The 19,297-nt window shown below is 36.1% G+C and overlaps 2 protein-coding genes across 2 annotated transcripts; both read right to left on the reverse strand.

Annotated features, from left to right (window-relative positions):
- Window positions 1–1,142: 1,142 nt before the first annotated feature.
- On the reverse strand, window positions 1,143–6,155 carry aqp8a.1 (aquaporin 8a, tandem duplicate 1). The gene is made up of 5 exons (XM_017705454.2): window positions 5,762–6,155; window positions 5,222–5,348; window positions 3,139–3,353; window positions 2,668–2,802; window positions 1,143–2,367 (listed from the first exon to the last, which is right to left on the reverse strand). The coding sequence occupies exons 1-5, from the start codon at window positions 6,022–6,024 to the stop codon at window positions 2,325–2,327; spliced, it is 783 nt and encodes a 260-aa protein (XP_017560943.1). The 5' UTR covers window positions 6,025–6,155; the 3' UTR covers window positions 1,143–2,324.
- A 1,009-nt stretch (window positions 6,156–7,164) lies between these two features.
- lcmt1 (leucine carboxyl methyltransferase 1) lies at window positions 7,165–18,782 on the reverse strand. Its single transcript, XM_017705526.2, has 11 exons — window positions 18,377–18,782; window positions 17,522–17,613; window positions 17,291–17,412; window positions 15,121–15,197; window positions 12,294–12,355; window positions 12,069–12,171; window positions 10,009–10,129; window positions 9,588–9,689; window positions 9,012–9,103; window positions 7,579–7,676; window positions 7,165–7,434 (listed from the first exon to the last, which is right to left on the reverse strand). The coding sequence occupies exons 1-11, from the start codon at window positions 18,460–18,462 to the stop codon at window positions 7,412–7,414; spliced, it is 978 nt and encodes a 325-aa protein (XP_017561015.1). The 5' UTR covers window positions 18,463–18,782; the 3' UTR covers window positions 7,165–7,411.
- Between the last annotated feature and the right edge of the window lie 515 nt (window positions 18,783–19,297).

Here is a 19,297-nt window from a genome sequence, read left to right on the forward strand (position 1 = left end):
TAAGAAAAAAAGACGCATTTAATTGTTTCTAGATATGGTGCAACACCTAGTGCTTAAAAATGCTTGGATGTGTACAACACACTTCTAAGTCATCAGAATGGTCTAATTAAAAAAAAAAATTAAATAACACATTTCAGACTGTAAAACTTTGTTTACATACAGAAATTTTGATCTATTTTAAATTAATCCTCATTATTATTATTATTATTATTATTATTTTTATTTATTATTATTTTTTTTTATTATTATTAGTAGTAGTAGTAGTAGTAGTAGTATTGGGTGGCACAGTGGCTGCCACTGTCAACCTCACAGCCAGAAGGGCCTGGGTTCGGTTCCCAGCCACTTGGGCCCTTTCTGTGTGGAGTTTGCATGTGATCCCTGTGTCTGTGTGGGTTTCCTCCCACAGTCCAAAAACATGCCGTCAGGCCAATTGGACACATTAACTGCCCCTAGGTGAGAATATATATGTCTGTCTGTCTGCCCTTCAACAGACTGGTGACCTGTCCAGGCTGTATCCTGACCTCTGCCCAACGACTGCTGGGATAGGCTCCAGCACACCCCACAACTGAAGGATAAGCAGTTATTGTTATTGCTTATTTTGCTCATTGTTCCTGTGGATCATCTTAAAATAACAGCCCGGCAAACTTTAAGCAGACTTTGGCCTATTTCAACAGGGACAGCAGGTGTGTTTTCTTTTTTCCAAATAGCCATTCAAATAGGGACATGCCACAACTTCAATGATAAGCAGCAATTTGGACACACAAATGAATTCATTCGACACATATCAAACATATGTTGCATAAGAATTATGAACCCATGTTCCATTTTCCACCATAAAGTCCAGCCTGCATCTAAATGATATTCTCTTATCAGTGTTGATTTCTTGTCTGGCTTTGTGTGAGGTTTATCACTCTTACTGAGTTACTGTATAGCTGCAATATCCCATTTGCAAAGCTGAATGTGAAATAAGGGAAAGGTTGATGCATCTTGATGTTCAAGTCATTAAAGTACATATTTGGTTTTGAAGCAAAGATCATTTAGGATGCTTTTCTCTATAAAATGAAATACAGTCCTCTTAAGTGTTAAGATCTTATCTCCACTGATTGTCATATCATGCTGAACTTTGACTCATGTCAGACTGATTATTATGTAACAAAAGCTTTATTTCACACAACCATCAGTTACAAAACACAAACCTGTACAAGGATCCTTTCTCAAGAATCTAGTTTAAATGGAAAAAACTTGGTTGTTTTTACAGGAGACAGGAAGAAACACAAAGAGTTTTACACATGGCTAATGTACACTTGTTAACTTGTTACAGGCAGTTTATGAGAGAGAGAGAGAGAGAGAGAGAGAGAGAGAGAGAGAGATAAATGAATATATAATGATCTTGGCAAATAAATTCATTTTAAATGTAGTTAATGGCTAATATTTTTCATTACGAGACATATTGTATTTTATTATTAGTTTCATTAATACATTCATTTTCTCTGTGAAATGTTCTTCTTCTCTTGACAGATAATGTTGCTTGTTTCAAGAAATAATGCATGAAACAAGCTTTTCTTATTATCCTATTTCATCTTCCAATGGAATAATAATAATATAATTTCACCACATAAAACTGCTCAGAATAAGTAGAAATGTCTAAAAGTGAGTTGAGTAATCTGGTAATACTTTATAAACAGTGTTACAAATTACATTGCAAATGCATCAAAAAATCCAGTACAAATTACTTGACTAAAAATGTAATTAATCGCATAATCCTTTAGTGTAATCTTATGGTTCCAGTTTCCTGGACATGGATTAAGTTTATTCTTGGACTAAATTTCAGTGTTCAGTGTAAAATTCTGAATCTGATCATTTGAGTATTTCTGCTGTATTTGGTTTTAATGACTTAATGGTTAAAAGGTCTCAGAATGTTCAATTTCATTTTTTTCCTTCTCAAACAACTTAATTGTTATTATCAGTCATATCGATAGAGCTGTTACGCAGTTTATGGCCACATGATGTAAAATCTATTTATGCTGCCTTATCAAAAACGTATTCCATAATAAAGTAACTGTATAAGACGTATAATCTGGTAAGAGACATTTTCGAAGGTAACCTATTCTGATTACAAGCACTTGATTTTTGTAATCAGATTAAGTAATTCAGATTATGTGTTGTCTGTTACTACCCAACACTGGTTGCAGCAATCCCATAATGAGAAATATTAGATATGTTAACTAGATTTAAGATGATTTCACTTGTCAATGCATACGTTCTGGCAGTGTATCTGCATTATCTGTTTGCATCATGAATGATCCTTACAGATGGCAGCCTTCTCATTTTAATATGACACGAGTCTTCTTGTCACCCATCAATAACCTAGAACAGAAAATTGAGAAATTATTATATATAGATAAGCATAGGGGCTCAATAGAGTCTTTTCATTATATTTCAATATTTTAAAGATTGCTATATTTCAAAGGTTATAAAACAAGATAGTGCTAATTGGAACAGAAATATTCAGATTTTATACAAATTACCAAAAAAGATGAATAATGCACACTTGACAAAAGCGAGTGATCTCTGCCACTAACGTAGATGCTATGAATATTTTGAGATTACTGGACATCTGCAGAAACATTTGCAAATCTGAAAAGGTGACTATATATTACAAAATACCTAACAATGCTAGCAGTCAGAAGAGCACCAGCCAAAGGTCCAACCCAGTACACCCAGTGAGAGTCCCAGTGACCAGCCACTGCTGCTGGCCCAAACGCTCGAGCTGGATTCATACAGGCTCCAGAGATCATACCACTGTGAGAAAAATTATTCCAGTTAGTTTGATATATACATTTGACTTTTCAGGACCAGTTAAATGACCAGGCATTTGATTAAAATTCTGAGGCTTTATGTATTATGAATTATGTAAATTCAGTGCATCACTTTTTTCAGTGTGCTAGTGATCTGCTAATGATGATAATAACAGCCATATGTCAAAACTACAGGGTGTTTAGACTCCTTTAGTACCTCTAGAGGTTAATATGGTGGGAAATTGAGTTACTCCAGGTCTACCAAACACTCCTTTAGTAAAACAGTTATGAGCCTAATCCTAATAATTTGCTGCCCCCTACTGGATTAAATGTTTCTTACCCAGCGAGAATGTTGGCTGTCACTGTAAGGCCAATGCAGAATGGAGCCAGCTGACTTTTAGTCCTCCCATTCACAGCACTCATACTGACCACCATGGTCAGGAAGAGGGTCATCACAATCTCAGCCACAGTAGCAGGCCCAATGTCACCACTAGACTTGACTGCATTGAATGCAGCACCAGAAGCATTATAAAAATAAGCTGATGGGGAGATGGCCTGCACAAAATACAAAAAAAGTTTTTAAACTTTAATAAAATAAAAGCCTAGTTTTATATACACATATGCATTAAAAACAAATACTTCTATGGAATGGAAAAGGAATGAACTCTAAGGTCTATCACTGTGCCAGGTAACTGAATGTCAGCAAAACTCTTTTATTTACCATTTTTGCAAATTTACTTTCAAACATTCCCCCAGTATATAAGCATTGGGTTGGTTGGCACAGTGTTGACTTGTAAGTGACTTGTAAGTGACAGTGTTGACTTGTAAGTTTCAAAAACAACATGTAAAAATGTCTGCCTTCTTGACCAAGATTCGTCAATTATCTCTCATCCCATGTTCCATTTTCCACCATAAAGTCCAGCCTGCATCTAAATGATATTCTCTTATCAGTGTTGATTTCTTGTCTGGCTTTGTGTGAGGTTTATCACGCTTACTGGGTTACTGTATAGCTGCAATATCCCATTTGCAAAGCTGAATGTGAAATAAGGGAAAGGTTGATGAAAAATGTCTGCCTTCTTGACCAAGATTCGTCAATTATCTCTGTTCAATAAAAGAAATAAACTAAGCATTCCTAACATTTTTGATTGCAATGTTATTTGGTTGCCATTGTTGTTTATATCTGCGGGTTGTCTTAAATTATAAGATCAATTAGTTGCTTCATGTTTTGAAATTATTGTCCTTTACCTTTGTGCAACCTGCCTCATGTTGGGGCAAGTTGGAAAATTCACACAACACAAATTTATTTATGAATGCACTAATTCCAGGATGTATTTTCTAACACTGAAAATGTTTTTAGCCAAGATGTTTAGCTTTGTTTGCTGCTAATTATTCTGATGTATGGCACGACCTGGATATCTAGCAGACAACCAGCCGTGTTGCCCTCTATGTATCATTTTTGCAGCACAAAACTGGAAAGAAAAAACACTGGAGTAATTTATAGTTTACAAACTATTACAGTTCAAACTAATATGGACAGAAAATGTGAGGCAAAAACAATGAAAAAAATCCAACCAAGTCAATTCAGTTTTGAAATTTTAAAACATGAATATATTCAAATGTGGTATTTTACAGGTCATCACATGACTAAAAATGTATGTAATGAAAACAGAGGAATGTGTCATTAAATAACCTACCGTAGAATTTTACTACTGTATCTATTACTCTTCAAACAAATAAGTACCTTCTACTATGCAGTGCAAAGTGTACTGACAGCCTGCCAACTCTGAACAACTTTGACAGAAACCAAAACTCTAATGCTTGACAAAGAAATCACAGCACATTCTAACGGCACAAACTATGCATGCAGCCTATGTACATAGTGCTAATAACTACAAACAAAATTTAATATAAAGATTCCTGAAATTTTCTGTTGTCTTAAATTATAAGCTCAATTAGTTGCTTCATGTTTTGAAATTATTGTCCTTTACCTTTGTGCAACCTGCCTCATGTTGGGGCAAGTTGGAAAATTCACACAACACAAATTTATTTATGAATGCACTAATTCCAGGATGTATTTTCTGACACCGAAAATGTTTTTAGCCAAGATGTTTAGCTTTGTTTGCTGCTAATTATTCTGATGTATGGCACGACCTGGATATCTAGCAGACAAACAGCCGTGCTGCCCTCTATGTATCATTTTTGCAGCACAAAACTGGAAAGAAAAAACACTGGAGTAATTTATAGTTTACAAACTATTACAGTTCAAACTAATATGGACAGAAAATGTGAGTCATAATGTATTGTCATTTTGTCCCAAAAATATGTTCTACAAAAACAAAAATAACTATGTAACTATATATATTATTAGTTTAGAATTACCATTAACAGAAAGTGAGTGGCAACAGAATAATAATCAGACTTACTTTAGCAAGACCAGCTCCAATCATTCCACCAAACATTTGGGCAAGTACATATGGACCAAGCAGGACCACCTCCATCCCCCCCAGCAGGTACACACACACAGACACAGCTGGGTTATAGTGACCCCCACTAAGGAAACATGCCATCATAATATATTAGGGCTCAGAGTAAATTACAATAGGACTGACTGCTAAAACAGCATCTGAACACCAGTCTTAAAATTCAAAACTAGTAGTATTAGTAAACACTAGGGATCTTATGTAGACCTCTACTGAGGTCTTTTTCACTGCCACTACACAAATATAAATATCAAAATGTCCTTATATTGAAGGACTCCCAACTGTCCCACATCTCATAGTAACTTGTACTTATTTTAAACAGATTCAACTCTAATTCTAAATCACACAAATTTCAGAGTATTTACCAAATAATGTATAATAGCTACTGAATAACATAAGTTGAATAAATGAGCCTGCACTGGGCTTGTAATCATATAATCAGTTAAATCACTAATAAAGAAGGAAGATGTCAAAAGTCCTGACCTGATCTCTCCAAACACTGCGATTGTGATGGCCAGTGCTAGTCCATGTGCCAGCGCAGGCTGGATGCTGCCTGTGACACCAATGTTGCTGATGACTGAGACACAGCCCACGAAGATGAAGAGCGTGGAGCCCAACAGCTCTGCCAGGCAAGGCTGCACGTAGCGCTCGAAGAAGCCCATGGAGCTGGCCTGCTCTTTCTGGCTCTGAGCAGATTCCACACTGGCTATGGTGAAGAGCTCGGACTTAGACTCAGTGGTTGTCATGCTGTCCACTGCTACCAATGCCCTGTCCACATGTGCATAGCTTCAAGCTGATAAAGGTGTATTTGGGGGTGGAGAGGGGAGGGGAATAGGAAGGACAAGGTGGACCAACTATTCACTCCACTGTGGCTCTTTCAATAGCCTGAAGAATACACCCAGCAGCGGAGGGTGCAGCAAGGGGGTGATGGTGTTAGAAAAGCTTATCTAGCTTATCTATAAGTCTGATTATAAAAGGAATTAGACCATAAAATTTGTGGAAAGGAGCACATGCATTATCCACATGCAGTCAACACAGTAGTAATAACATGCAAGATTGCTGATATATAAATCTTCAATATCAATGACCATGTTGATCTTTAACAGCATTGGCAAAAGAAATCATATGAGCAATTCTAACTTCAGAGTACTGCACAGTAATCTATCAGTGGGGAACCTGCACACAGCCACACAAGGCCATGCTGGGTTAATATTTCCCCTGGAATTACTCATACACAAACAATAAGCTGTCTTGCTGTTAGGGTCCACTTTCCACTGTGAATCCCTGTTGCTGCAAAAAATGTCCTGCTAAGCACATTTAAACAGAAATCAAGGCAAAATATTATATTCCAATATAATGATACATATTTCAAAAGTATGTGATGGTTTTAAATTTAAAACTGTTGTTTAAAAAAAAACAATGAAAAAAATCCAACCAAGTCAATTCAGTTTTGAAATTTTAAAACATGAATATATTCAAATGTGGTATTTTACAGGTCATCACATGACTAAAAATGTATGTAATGAAAACAGAGGAATGTGTCATTAAATAACCTGCCGTAGAATTTTACTACTGTATCTATTACTCTTCAAACAAATAAGTACCTTCTACTATGCAGTGCAAAGTGTACTGACAGCCTGCCAACTCTGAACAACTTTGACAGAAACCAAAACTCTAATGCTTGACAAAGAAATCACATCACATTCTAACGGCAACTATGCATGCAGCCTATGTACATAGTGCTAATAACTACAAACAAAATTTAATATAAAGATTCCTGAAATTTTCTGAAATTCCACACTCCTTTTTACCAATGACCCCCAGATAAGACAAGCCATATCAGTCCAGTATTTAACATAACTAAAAGGGTGACTACACAAAAAATATTTGCTGCAATAATGATTTAATGATTTAGTGGCACGGCATACACTCAAAATAGTCAGATGATTACAGCTTCATAAGTGAAACACACAGAGTGCAGGGGAGACTGTAGGGCACCATGCAAAAAAGACAAAAATACAACAGTTTCATCTTTTATTGACGTCACAAAAGGAAAAAAAGAGTTGAAATGACTTCCTATGATTCATGTTGACCTTGGCACAAAGAAGCTTCCCAACCAGGTCCACATCATGCTTAAAAGCCAATTTGTGAAATGCCTAGAAAAGTGGGAAAGAGGTGTTAATGTCAACAAAATCAAAATGTAAACTGAAACTGTCTGTGAATATAAATGAGCACAATAATATTTAATTGCAATCTCATTGACTTTTACTTATGATGAAGGCAGGAAAAGTCAAGCTCACCCAAACTGAGTGCATCCTTCACAGCCCAGCAGATACTGTAATGTTGGAGAAGCTGCTGAAGCAGTTCCTTTTCATCTAAAAATTCCAGTCGTTCAATTCTGCAAATGTAACGAGAGTAAGAGTGGCTCTAAATCTACATATCGAGTTTCCAAATTATTAGGTACATCTGCACCGCACCTACATATATTGGTCATTGTATCAGAAACACCTGCGACATAGATAAGACATTGTAGATTTACTGTTATTGACTGTAGCCCATCTGTCGATGTACAATTCATAAGCCAGCCTCTACATAGAGTATCAGTGTAAAGAGACAGGACCACTGCTGACCAGATATTAATAGGTGGTGGACCATTGTCATGATAGTGGCATGGTAGTATGTGTTGCACTAGTACAAATGTATGTTTAGTGGCATGAGCGTAATGTGGGATTTAATTCAGTATATGAAAATAAGTTCTGTTCAGCAGTTCTGTTTAAAACAATAAAAACAATGTATATTAAAGCAGCACTACATAAGTTTTTTGTACATTTTAAATAAGTATCATTACTGAGCTGAGAGGAAAAAAGAAACACTCTTTAAATATGGTACACTACTATGAGTTGAGATTGCTCACTGAGCTCATAAGCACAACCTGTGTTATAATATGTTCTTCTGCATGCTGCATTGAATTTCCACACATTTCCAATATAGAGGTCTCCAAATCCATGAAACATGTGAAACTACACGGTGTAGCTTTATTTTTTTTTCTTGGTGCAAGAAACATTCATTCAAATAAATGTCCTATTAAATTATAAGTGACAAAATAATATTATTCAAACGGATCTGGACAAATCTGGGTATAACACTAACTTAGAATACCATGACGTTTCATCATTTTTTATTAAACCTAGACTCTTGAAGTGTGATGTCTTGATATTAAAGGCATTTTGTTATGACACCTCTTTATCTCCATAGATAACAAAAAGGAGTGATTTACAGTCTTGCACTTTATGATATGTAAGTTAACAGTACTTCATGTTTTACAGCTGGTCCTTGCCCTTATAACAAACTGAAGCTGTCAGGCAAAAAATAAATAAATAAATAATGTGTTCAGGCTGCCATTTTTAAAGCCCTTTGGTAAATTTACAGATGCCACCAAAATGCACCTGCCCCCTGAGAGTGCTAATCATTTGCAAACAAAAGGGGCAGGGGCTTGGGTGCCTCATCATGCACACTTGTTGAGATAGCCTGTAAGTGTACAGTTATAGACTATTTTCCATCAATAGATTCAATTGAAGGTGGCAAACAAAATTGCTGTGCAGCAGCAAACAGGCTATAGCCAGTAATTGTTAACCTACAAGATGTACAAGGTAGGAATACCTAATAAACTGGGAATTCTCTAAAAGAGAAAGAAGGCACTATAGATGTCTGTATCTTGTGAGGAATCTTATACCTGCTCATGTCGTCCTGAGGAAGCAGGCTATAGACCGTCATCATGTCCAGTGCATTCACACTTTCCCATCCTGTTGACAGGAAGCGTTCTTTCTGTGAACAGATACCATGCCTTGTACAGTCAGGTCTTCCTAAGTCACCTTGAATCAAAACACTTTCTTTTGGGATGAGCATGTAATGAAACACTGATTGAACAGAACGAATGTGAGAGACCACTGAAGCATGTTATCAGCAGCTCCACCCAGGGTTACCTACAGTAAAGCTACCTTTAACCTTCAGCCATTATCAATGAAACTTACTTGTATGGGACTTTTCGTATTAGCAACAGCTGCTGTAGTCTGATAGTTTTGTTTTTTTCTGATTCCAGACAACTTGTTGTACACTGAATAGGTAGTAACTATGCAAACAATAATACACCACAATAATAATAATAATAAGTAACATATAACATGTTTTACACAAATCTTTATTTTTAATCACAAGCCATTGTACAATGTTACAAAATAAATTTATGCCGAGCACTGGTATTGCAGGCCCTTAAAAAAAGACAATGAATCAAAGGGTATTTTTTCTTTACCTGAGAATCCAAAGATTGGCACACATCCACTCCAGCCAGATTACACTGACGTCTCTGCAGATTCTCAATCATAATCTGACCGAAGCGGTCAGCCATATTCACCTGTTAAAAAAAAGCGAGGGGTTAATTATTAATAGGTTAATCATGAAAAACTCATGGCAGTATTAGTTGATCTTTGGCTCTTGGGTCAAGTAATGCACTAGTAAGGCTGCCTGCTCATTTAATAAATAATAATCCATATTGCCTCCCCTTTTGTAAATCATGCACATCTAAATCAAAATATTTTGTATATTGCTTAAAGAAAGATTGCATTTTTTCACTACTTTTAAAAAAGGGTTTAAAAAAACCATCAATTACTAATAATGAATGACAGCAGTACACATATTCTACAGAAGTCTTACTTCTTACATCTGTACCTCACCTGTTCATAGTTGATGAACATGGCAGTGTGGAAGGTGTCTGCTGCCCAATGCACCAGTCTGTATGACTGCTCAGGGTTCATATACACCAGTACACATTCAGACACAAACAGTGTAGGCAACCTAATTGGAGAGAAGATAATGACACAAAATAATACCGTATAAAAATGAGAAAGAGGCTACAGATCAAAAACAGTTGATCATGCAAAAACCATCAGTAGATGAGCCAAGACATGATGAAGCATCTTACAGGCACATCAAACAGTTGATTATGACTTACAAGTTACAGGAACTGCTATGGAAAACAACCAGAAATATGTTCTGACCATAGATGTTGTGATAAAGTTGTACTAAAGAGCTGTAAGGGTTATATAACCTCAATGTTACTCTCAAGAAATGAGTATGGTGTTTACAATACGAAAATAGTCAATGAAAACATAAATGTTTATATACATACAGATGACAAAAAAGATGCAAATTAGCATCTCTAAGGTGTACCACATAGATAATCACTTTGTGTAATAAGCTACCAAAGCTTTTTAATACTTTTAAAAATATGATACATGACAGGACAAGAAAGAAGACTCCAGGAGAAAATAAGTGAAGCCAAGTCCTACAAGCCATGATGAGGCCTGGATGGTGTCCTGGACCTCAAAGGACGTTTAAAAAAAAGTGATGCAAGAGTCCTTGACGACAAGGCCACAGATGTCGTAGATATTCTAAGTTTATAAACTTTTCCAAGACTCTTCAGTGCACATCACAGAAGATGAGCAGTTTGTGACGTACATACGGACACTTTAATGACTCCCTTGTGTGCTATTGTTGTCAAGGCCATCAGCAGAGGGATATTCAACCAAACAATAAAGGCACAAAATTACATCAACTAGATATATGCAGCCAACCCCAGTGTATTTATGGTGCCAGATATCCTAAAATTCATTGTTTCTAGTCAATTAACAAGCTATTCAAAATCTGATTCAGTCACGCAAAGTGCATCTCTAAGGGCTTAGTCATAACATCCCAGATCCTCAATATACAGTACTGTGCAAAGAGACCACCCTTCATTTACTTGAAGTTATTCATTTTCTCACGTCAGGAAAAAAGGAGAAAACACATTCAACAGTAAATCAGACAGAAGCCTGAAAACTAAATATAATATCACATTTTTCAGTACTTCGTGTGTCCATCATTTGCCTTTGTTACAATTTTTACTCTTTCCAGAAGACTTTTAAATTTTTCAACGAAAATTGCAGGGAAGTTTTTTGCACACTTCCAAAGTTCTGTCTTAGAAATCAGTTGCATTTTCTGTTTCTCAAAAACCATGTAACCTCAAACGCATTCAATGATGTGGAGGTCTGGACTCCGGGGTGGTCAGTCCATTGCTCTGAGAACACCAAAAGCTTCCTTGTTTGATCTGTAAATTTTCTTTTTTGTTTTATTTCCTATTCTCAGTAACAGCCTTTGACAGCTACACATCCTTTCAGACTCACAGTGTTGAGTTGTCTTCTTACAGTGGAAAGAAGGGGATTTTTTTCAGACCTGAAGCAAGAATTGAGCTTATTGAGCTTATTATTCTCTCTCAAAAAAGAAAGCTTTAAATAGTATTTAGCTGCATGAGTTCTGGTGATCTACCAGGTCTTGCACAGTTGTTAAAAGTTAAATTTGGAAACTCCTGCTTTCATATTTCTTTGATTCTCCCCTTCCTTATGCAATAAGTGAAGGCTGATCTCCGTACACTGTCATTTGCACAGTGCTTCATCGACAATTAAATTCAACAATGTTTGCTAATTATGAAGTCTTTGATTCTCCCCTTTCTTATGCAAGTGGATTACTTTATATATCTCCTCAGAATTTCTCCTGAAAAATTCAATTGTATTTAATGGCTGCTTTGACTGGAAATTCAATAAGTGAAGGTTGGTCTCCGTACAGTGGTCATTTGCACAGTGCTTCATCGACAATTAAATTCAACAATGTTCGCTAATTATGAAGTCTGTATCTATTTTATGTTCACACTTCAGAAGGCATTTAATATATAAATTATACTCAAAAACAACCAACTTACTCTGTATTTATCTGGAATTTTCTGAGTTTCTCTTCTAAACTTGAGATGTCTCTGAGATCGGCACCAATGATACAATATCTGTCTGAGTCCAGGCTGTGACCATCTGCAAAAAAAAAACAACAAAAAAAAACAACCAAAACATTAGCTGTAGTGAAAACATTTTTACACTAAAGACAACCATCTGAATTGTTTCTAAGGGTCCATCATTGTTTTAAAAATGATTACCTAATAGGAGTGAATCAGAGGAATGGGTCTCAATCAAAGGCTTTGACAACTGAGATTTTGCCCTATGAAAATGGAAAAAGGACATTGTAAACATACCCTTGCACATTAATGAGAATCTTTTTGTGCCTTTTCTTTTCTTTAACTTTTAAAGCAAGTTGAAAAGACTTTAACAGGCACACATACACCATAAACATCAATGACAAAAAAACTTTAACAATGGCAAAACAAACTTGGCCTGACAGTAAAGTAAAGAAAGACAGTAAAGAAAGTCAATAAATGCAACAAACATCACATTGAGTTGTAAAAATACTAAACACAGCATAGGTTTATATAGGAATTCTGACTGGCAGTTGGAGTCCAAAGTAGGCTTCTATCAGGTGAAATAGAAGACACACTAGTGGTTGCAAAACCCTAAACTCTTAGATAGACTGAAAATATCATGGCACATCAAAATGACAGAGGAGGTGTTTTTTGAACATTAAATAAATGAGCTAAGTGATCAGCCGACCCAATCAGATTGTTGATGTGAGGCGTGGAAAAGGCTTGTGTCTAATTATTAAATGTAGCATCATTATACAAAAAGGCCACCAGTCAAGCTGGAGATTATAACAATGAACAAACATAGAAACTCCATCCTACAACAGTGATGCACAACTCCAGGTTTTCTAAAGTTTACTCCAAAGCTCAACTTCTGTGGCTCGATTAAACTCCGTTATTTTACTTGGTTTTAAGCAACACAGCGGCAGAGCCAGTGATAGAGATATAGAACAGATTTAACCATCTTAGATATAGTTTAATAAATTTTTGACAACAAATTACAGGGATATGATGAAAATTTGTATATTATACCTAATATACTTCAGTTTGACAAATTATTACTAACGCATGTCTAAATGACCATCAAATAGCCTATTTCATATAATGGGGCTGCAGAAGGAGCTCGAGCTTCAAGGCTCTCGAAGAGATGTACTGAGAAAATCATTACTATAGTCAGTCATAAGTCATTTAAAATGACACAAGGCTGAATTTTCTTATCTAAATTGTATGCTCCACCTTAAATGATGCAGAAGCAACTGAACGTTACTGATGCACCATTCAAGATGGAACAGAAAAAAAAAGAATCCACGTTCAGTCAACTTTCCTATTTTCAAAAATGTCCAGTGAAAATATTATTTATATATTTTTTTTCTTTTTCTTTCCCTGTGCTGTTTGTACTTGTTTACGGCAACCGTAATCATGGAGTAGAGTTTGGTTTTCAGTTTGGTTTCAGTGGCCAAGGTGGCCAGTTCGACTCTACTGCATACCACGATTATGGAGAGTAAGACAGTTAAATATCATCCAAAAAGCAACAGTTACACAATATGGTGAAAAGCACGGCCAGAATAGCCCTTTAAAAACTGTAGTGTAGTTCTATGGTATGAACCACAAAACGAAAAAAAAAAAAAAACTGCACATCTGTGTACGCAATGTGATCTCCTTGATGAATCATTGCCAATACATTGCCTTAATTTTACCACTGAAAAGGACTTTAGAGTCATTTTGATAATCCACAACACTGCTTTATGTTAGTACTAACCCAACTAACATGAAAGCATCCTGCAGCTAAACATTAACAGCAAATAGCATACAATAGAAGTATATATAAAATGGAAACTGCATATTACTGTAATTATAACACCAAACTTTTTACAACAAAAACAATTTACAGAAATCTGTATGAGGCCCTGATGAGCAAGGTGAGGGAAAGCCTCCTTATGGAAGTAATTTTGTCAATGACAGTGAGAGTTATGAGATTTATTAATAATAAGCTGAGTCTAAGTATTAACAGAAACATCCAGATTATTCAGAGAACACCAGAAAAGTTGGGTTAAGTCTATCAACATTTTTCTTTCAGTGTATTTCTCTGATCTTGTTTTTAGTTTTTGTTAATGTCAACATTTGAAACAAAAACACGTAGTATGAAGCAATCTTTATTAAAAGCCACATCACTGTAGTTCCCTGGCATAATAAAAATATGATTTCATCTTAAGAGACCTGTGAGTCCCATTGTACTGCTCTCTGACACTGCAACCTTGAATAAGATAAGTAGTCAATCTGTGATTAAAGGAATACTTCAGCATTTTAATTCTAATCGCTATTGGCGTCTGTATCATATGACTGATTACCACAGACAATAACTCTAAGAAGCTTCTTAGAGTTAATTAATTAGATAAAAGTATCTAATTATAATTATACAACAGAATCACAATATAAGACATTGGGCACTTGCTGAATTTAGTCAGTAAGGTTTATACTAAACATATTTTGGAAGAACATAATGACCTATTCCGTTCTAATATTTATAATATATGAACTGCAACTCCAGCACTTTTAACTTCATAAGAAGTTTCATTTTTCAAATTTTTATTCAAGGAATTCAGCAACTTAATCAATGGCACAATACAGATGCGGTAGAGAGACTAGGCTCAAAAACACTTTTAAATCAAATGACACTTGGATTTGACTCCAAATGTTTGTGTCAGTAAGAATGTAAATATTCACATTCTGAACAAAGCCCAGTTTCATTTACTTCATGGCAATTTTTAAGTATAAAATATCAATTCACAGTCTGAAATTAAAAAATGAGCATGTTTCCTGAGTGTTCCCCAGAGAGGCAGTCATCTGTGTGATGGCAATACATAAGCAATATGAATCAGGTACAGGTTTAGCACATATGACTAAACTGAGGCTTTGCTTCCCTCTACAGGCATCTAACTAAGATGCTACATTTTGATGGTGATAAAAGGTGAAAAAATAACATAAAAAGAACAGAGGTTCTACACCTTACTTGATATGGTGTATTTTCCTGGCAACAATCATGGGGAAGTCAACTTCAAAGTACTTTTTCGGCAAAGTGTTCTCAGCCTAATAATTAAAACAGGCAGTTTTAGGCAAAATTTGGACAGCTGATCATTATAAATAACAAAATAATAAAATATAACTTAAAAACCAATAAAGTTCAGACAGAAACAGAAAGTGTGGATTTTTTTTTGTCGCAAGCAACAATTCACAGAAAGTGTATATTTATTAAAAAATGAAGTTGATGAGGTAAAACATCAACAGATCTTTGTACTGTTTTCATTTACACTGGAGATCAAAATTAGAGAAACTTTATGAACACTTGATTTTTTTCAGAAATAGTGTAATATTCATTGTTCAACATTTGAAGGATTTTTTGTTAGGGGTATACCATGCCACTAGATCAGTGTTTGACAAAATAACCAAGGTACTTCAACATACAACCTTTATTTCGCAGCAAACACAATGATCAAAATTAGAGAAGAGCAATGACTGCAGCACAGAGAAAGATTACAACTAAATTTTCTGAAGGTTACAACAGTCACCAATCAGTAGGAAGTGTACAGGCCATTGCTTTGAATGACTTCAGCACATCTGTGGCCACAGGACATCACTAGTCTCTCACATTGCTCTGGTGTGATTTTGGTCCACTCTTCTTGCATTCTCTTCCACAGTTCGGTGACTGTTGTGGGTTTCTTGGCCGTAACTTTGTCACCAAGGATTTTCCAGAGGTTTTCTATTGGGTTTAGATCAGGACTCTGGGCTGGCCATTTAACTTTTTCAATGTTTTCAGTTTCAAGGAATTGCTTTACCTGTTTTGATGTGTGACAGGGGGCATTGTACTACATGAAATTTGCTGGCTGATTGAGTGATGAACGTAAGGAAGAAACCACGTGTTGCTGAAGAAGGTTCTGATACACACTTGCATTCACTCTGCCAAGTAGCTGTATGAGAGGTCCAACTTCTGCTGCCGAAAGCAGTCCCCAAACCATGACACTTCCTCCTGCACTTTTCACAGACTTTTTTACACATTTCGGGTTCAGTCTTTCCCCAGTTTGTTGACGAACATAATGTTTCCCATCAGACCCAAATAAATTAAACTTACTTTCATCACAGAGGAGCTCTCGATCACTTCCTCTCTGACCACACAACATGCTCCTCAGCAAAGGTTAGTCTAGCCTTTTGATTCTTTCTGCTAATGAGAGGTTTGGTCACTGTAGAGTGGGCTTTCAGTCCAAGTGCTCTTAAACATCCAGACACTGTATGATGAGACAGTTCCTTACCCTGTTCTGTGCTGAACTGGCAAGCAATTCTAGCTGCAGTGTTGAACTGATTACCCATGAAGATTCTCCACATTATCTTGTCCTCTCTTGCATTTGTCTTTTGTGGGCAACCAGCCTTCTTGGGGGACTTGAATGAGTTTGTGATGTTGTAAAGATGCAATACTCTAAAAATCACAGACTTGGAACAACCAACTTCTCTTGCTATGGCTGATAGGGTCACCCCTTTGGCCTCCATCTGGACAACCTGCTGCTGGATGGTTTCAGTCACTTTGGAACGGCTCAACATCTTGTATAGTCAGTGAAAACTGCAAAGTTAGGCTGCCAGTTAAATAGGGTATGTCAGATAATTAAGGACATTAGCACCAAATGCCAGATTAACACCATTAACTTGCAGGCATCTGAAAGTGTTCTCTAAATTTGATCAGTGCTCTTTTTCAATGATCTTATTTAATTTTTTTTACACTGTGCTTTAGAATATATACAACTCATGAAATAAGCTTAAAATACTGCTCTTTTACTCCTGTTAGCACAAATTCACATAGGACTACACAGCGACGTTGATAATTAGGAAACTGTTTTTCTCTACTTTTGATCTCCAGTGTACATGTCAAATTGGATTTACAAATCAACTGCTTTCTATTTTATTTACATTTCACATACTGTCTTTTTTTGGAATTGATTTTTTTTTAGATCAGAATTGTCTAAAATATATCTTTACATTCAGGTACACCATTGTGCAGTTAAGGTTTTCTCTGTAGGCTAAATCTTTTGGGATAGCATTTTTAAACTTTGCCTGAACTATGTAAAAGTTTTCTGTAAATGGTTATATAAAATTAATTACAACAGACTTTAAATCCACTTTTTAGTTAAATGTACCTTCAGTCTCCAGAAGGAAGTATCCAGTCCTGCTCCAAGATTGACCACCTGGCAGTCACACTGCGTCTTCTGGAGAAAAGCATCCAGCAGGTGGTTCACTCCTTGTACACGGGCATAATAGCCTATAGCGGAATTCAAAGAGGCAACTTTGGTGTTATATAAAGGGATTATTAATCCAAAAAGTAGGTCTGATCTACTGTGTAATGTACAAAAGAAATAAGCGTAATTTACCTCTGTTGATCTCAGGTGCCTTGCGTTCACCTGTCTGCCGCACAAAATACTGTATGTATGGGTCTGACCAATAGCCTTTGCTAGTTGCAAACCTATGAATGAACAGACAAGCAAGCAAATAAAAAACAATGTTTTTAACCAAGTGGTAATTTAATCACTTTTGTGTTGCCACAAAAAGGGGCAACACACAAGCTACTCAATATGTTTAACACTTAGTGTGCATGAATGAAGCTGGAGATGGTGAAGTGTGATCAAGTGATACTTTCTTCTACTGTGTAATAATCTCTCAGTGAAAATGAGCTTAATGTATGAAGATGAGCAGACAGTCTTACACATGCGTATAAAACTTTCAATACCGAATTTAAAAAGTGTATGGACAATATGTCCTTCAAGACCTTTGGTACCCTTTTGGGAGCTTTTTCTCATTTCCTGTCATTAGTGCAAATCACTAACGTTAATCAATGATATTATATGTGTTGCTGGCAATTAAGTAACACAATGTTTACTGTTGGACTTTGCACATATTTTAACTGTGCTTTTGTAAAATGTTGACATTTCAGTTTAAAGCAGTTGAAAACGGAGGACAGATGTGTAGGTTTTATATGAGGCAGTTCAGGTCATTTGAAAGTTTACAGACCAAGAGCACTGTTTTATAAGATCTCCATTTTGAACATGCTACTATGCAACCTTTTATTACAAGAATTGGATGCTTTCCTGAGCCCATAATCAAGACATTTTTGAAACATATCGAAATAGAAATCGAAAATCGCGTTTAACCTGAAAACATATGATTGTGTTTATTAAGGTGAGTTCATAAAGCAGGAGCCGTTTTTTTCCGGCCGGGAATATTTCTACCTTTTGCATGTCGATGCATCGTCGCAAGTTGCTCGGACTGCTTCATCAGCAGTATCGGAATCAGTGAAAGGTGCGTGGGACGCCATCGACTCTTAATAATTCAGCGTATGACTGATTTACGCTTCTTTACATTAGAAAACAACACTACATGTACGATCATGCACAACACTGAACTGACCAGCTCCGTTAACGCACTCGAAACGCTGCAAAGTCAAGACCAATGATTCAATGCAAACGCTCTCACAATTCATTAAATAGAAAACACTGGATCAGTATTCACTATGCCAACAAACACTTATGTTAATAGTCCGAAATTCTCATTATAATTTGTTCGCATAACAATTAACATCCTTCTCCACCCTCTATTTATCCCACAGTGCACAGCTGCTCTTCTTCTTCTTCATATTTTTCCGGTGTTGTTTATTGACCTTCCTGTCGCCATCTACCGTACGTTTGTTGTTTTACAGCGCAACAGGAGTTCAAATAAATTAAAGTAGAACTCCTTCAATTTTTCGAAATTTCAGCATTGTGCTACCGTTGAGTCGTAAAAATTAGATCGATGTTTTGATATGAAATGGTGCATTATAGATAAACGTATGAACTCAGGTTTAAACCTCATATGAATCTGTGTTAGATCCACTGTAAGTTCCTCTATTGTTTTTTTTTCTACAGTAGAGAAACGAACCACTCTGAATCACTGTGTTTACATCTTAACAATTTCATTTTTCTGAAATTTCGAAAAGAATCGTCGGATTTTTTCTTTGCCTTACAATGTTTTCGTATTTAAGAGGGCTTACAAAAAAAACAAGAGTGCATCAATAACTCTACCTGGCGCTGCTTCACTTAACCACGTGAGCGCTTTAACAGTTTTGGCTGCATGTTTGCGCACTCTCTAATGATTCGCTGTACATAAAGTACCAT

The sequence above is a fragment of the Pygocentrus nattereri genome, chromosome 13 (assembly GCF_015220715.1).
Source record: "Pygocentrus nattereri isolate fPygNat1 chromosome 13, fPygNat1.pri, whole genome shotgun sequence".
Classification (NCBI taxonomy): Eukaryota; Metazoa; Chordata; class Actinopteri; order Characiformes; family Serrasalmidae; genus Pygocentrus; species Pygocentrus nattereri.

Coding starts and splice junctions, on each gene's coding strand:
- aqp8a.1 (XM_017705454.2), bottom strand. CDS start 6,024: ATGACAACCACTGAGTCTAAGTCCGAGCTCTTCACCATAGCCAGTGTG. Junction 3,354..5,221: donor TTGGAGCTGGTCTTGCTAAA/GTAAGTCTGATT, acceptor TATTTTGTGCAG/GCCATCTCCCCATCAGCTTA. Junction 2,368..2,667: donor CTGACTGCTAGCATTGTTAG/GTATTTTGTAAT, acceptor TTTCTGTTCTAG/GTTATTGATGGGTGACAAGA.
- lcmt1 (XM_017705526.2), bottom strand. CDS start 18,462: ATGGCGTCCCACGCACCTTTCACTGATTCCGATACTGCTGATGAAGCA. Junction 12,356..15,120: donor AGGAAAATACACCATATCAA/GTAAGGTGTAGA, acceptor CCATTTTCATAG/GGCAAAATCTCAGTTGTCAA. Junction 7,435..7,578: donor GAAGGATGCACTCAGTTTGG/GTGAGCTTGACT, acceptor CCACTTTTCTAG/GCATTTCACAAATTGGCTTT.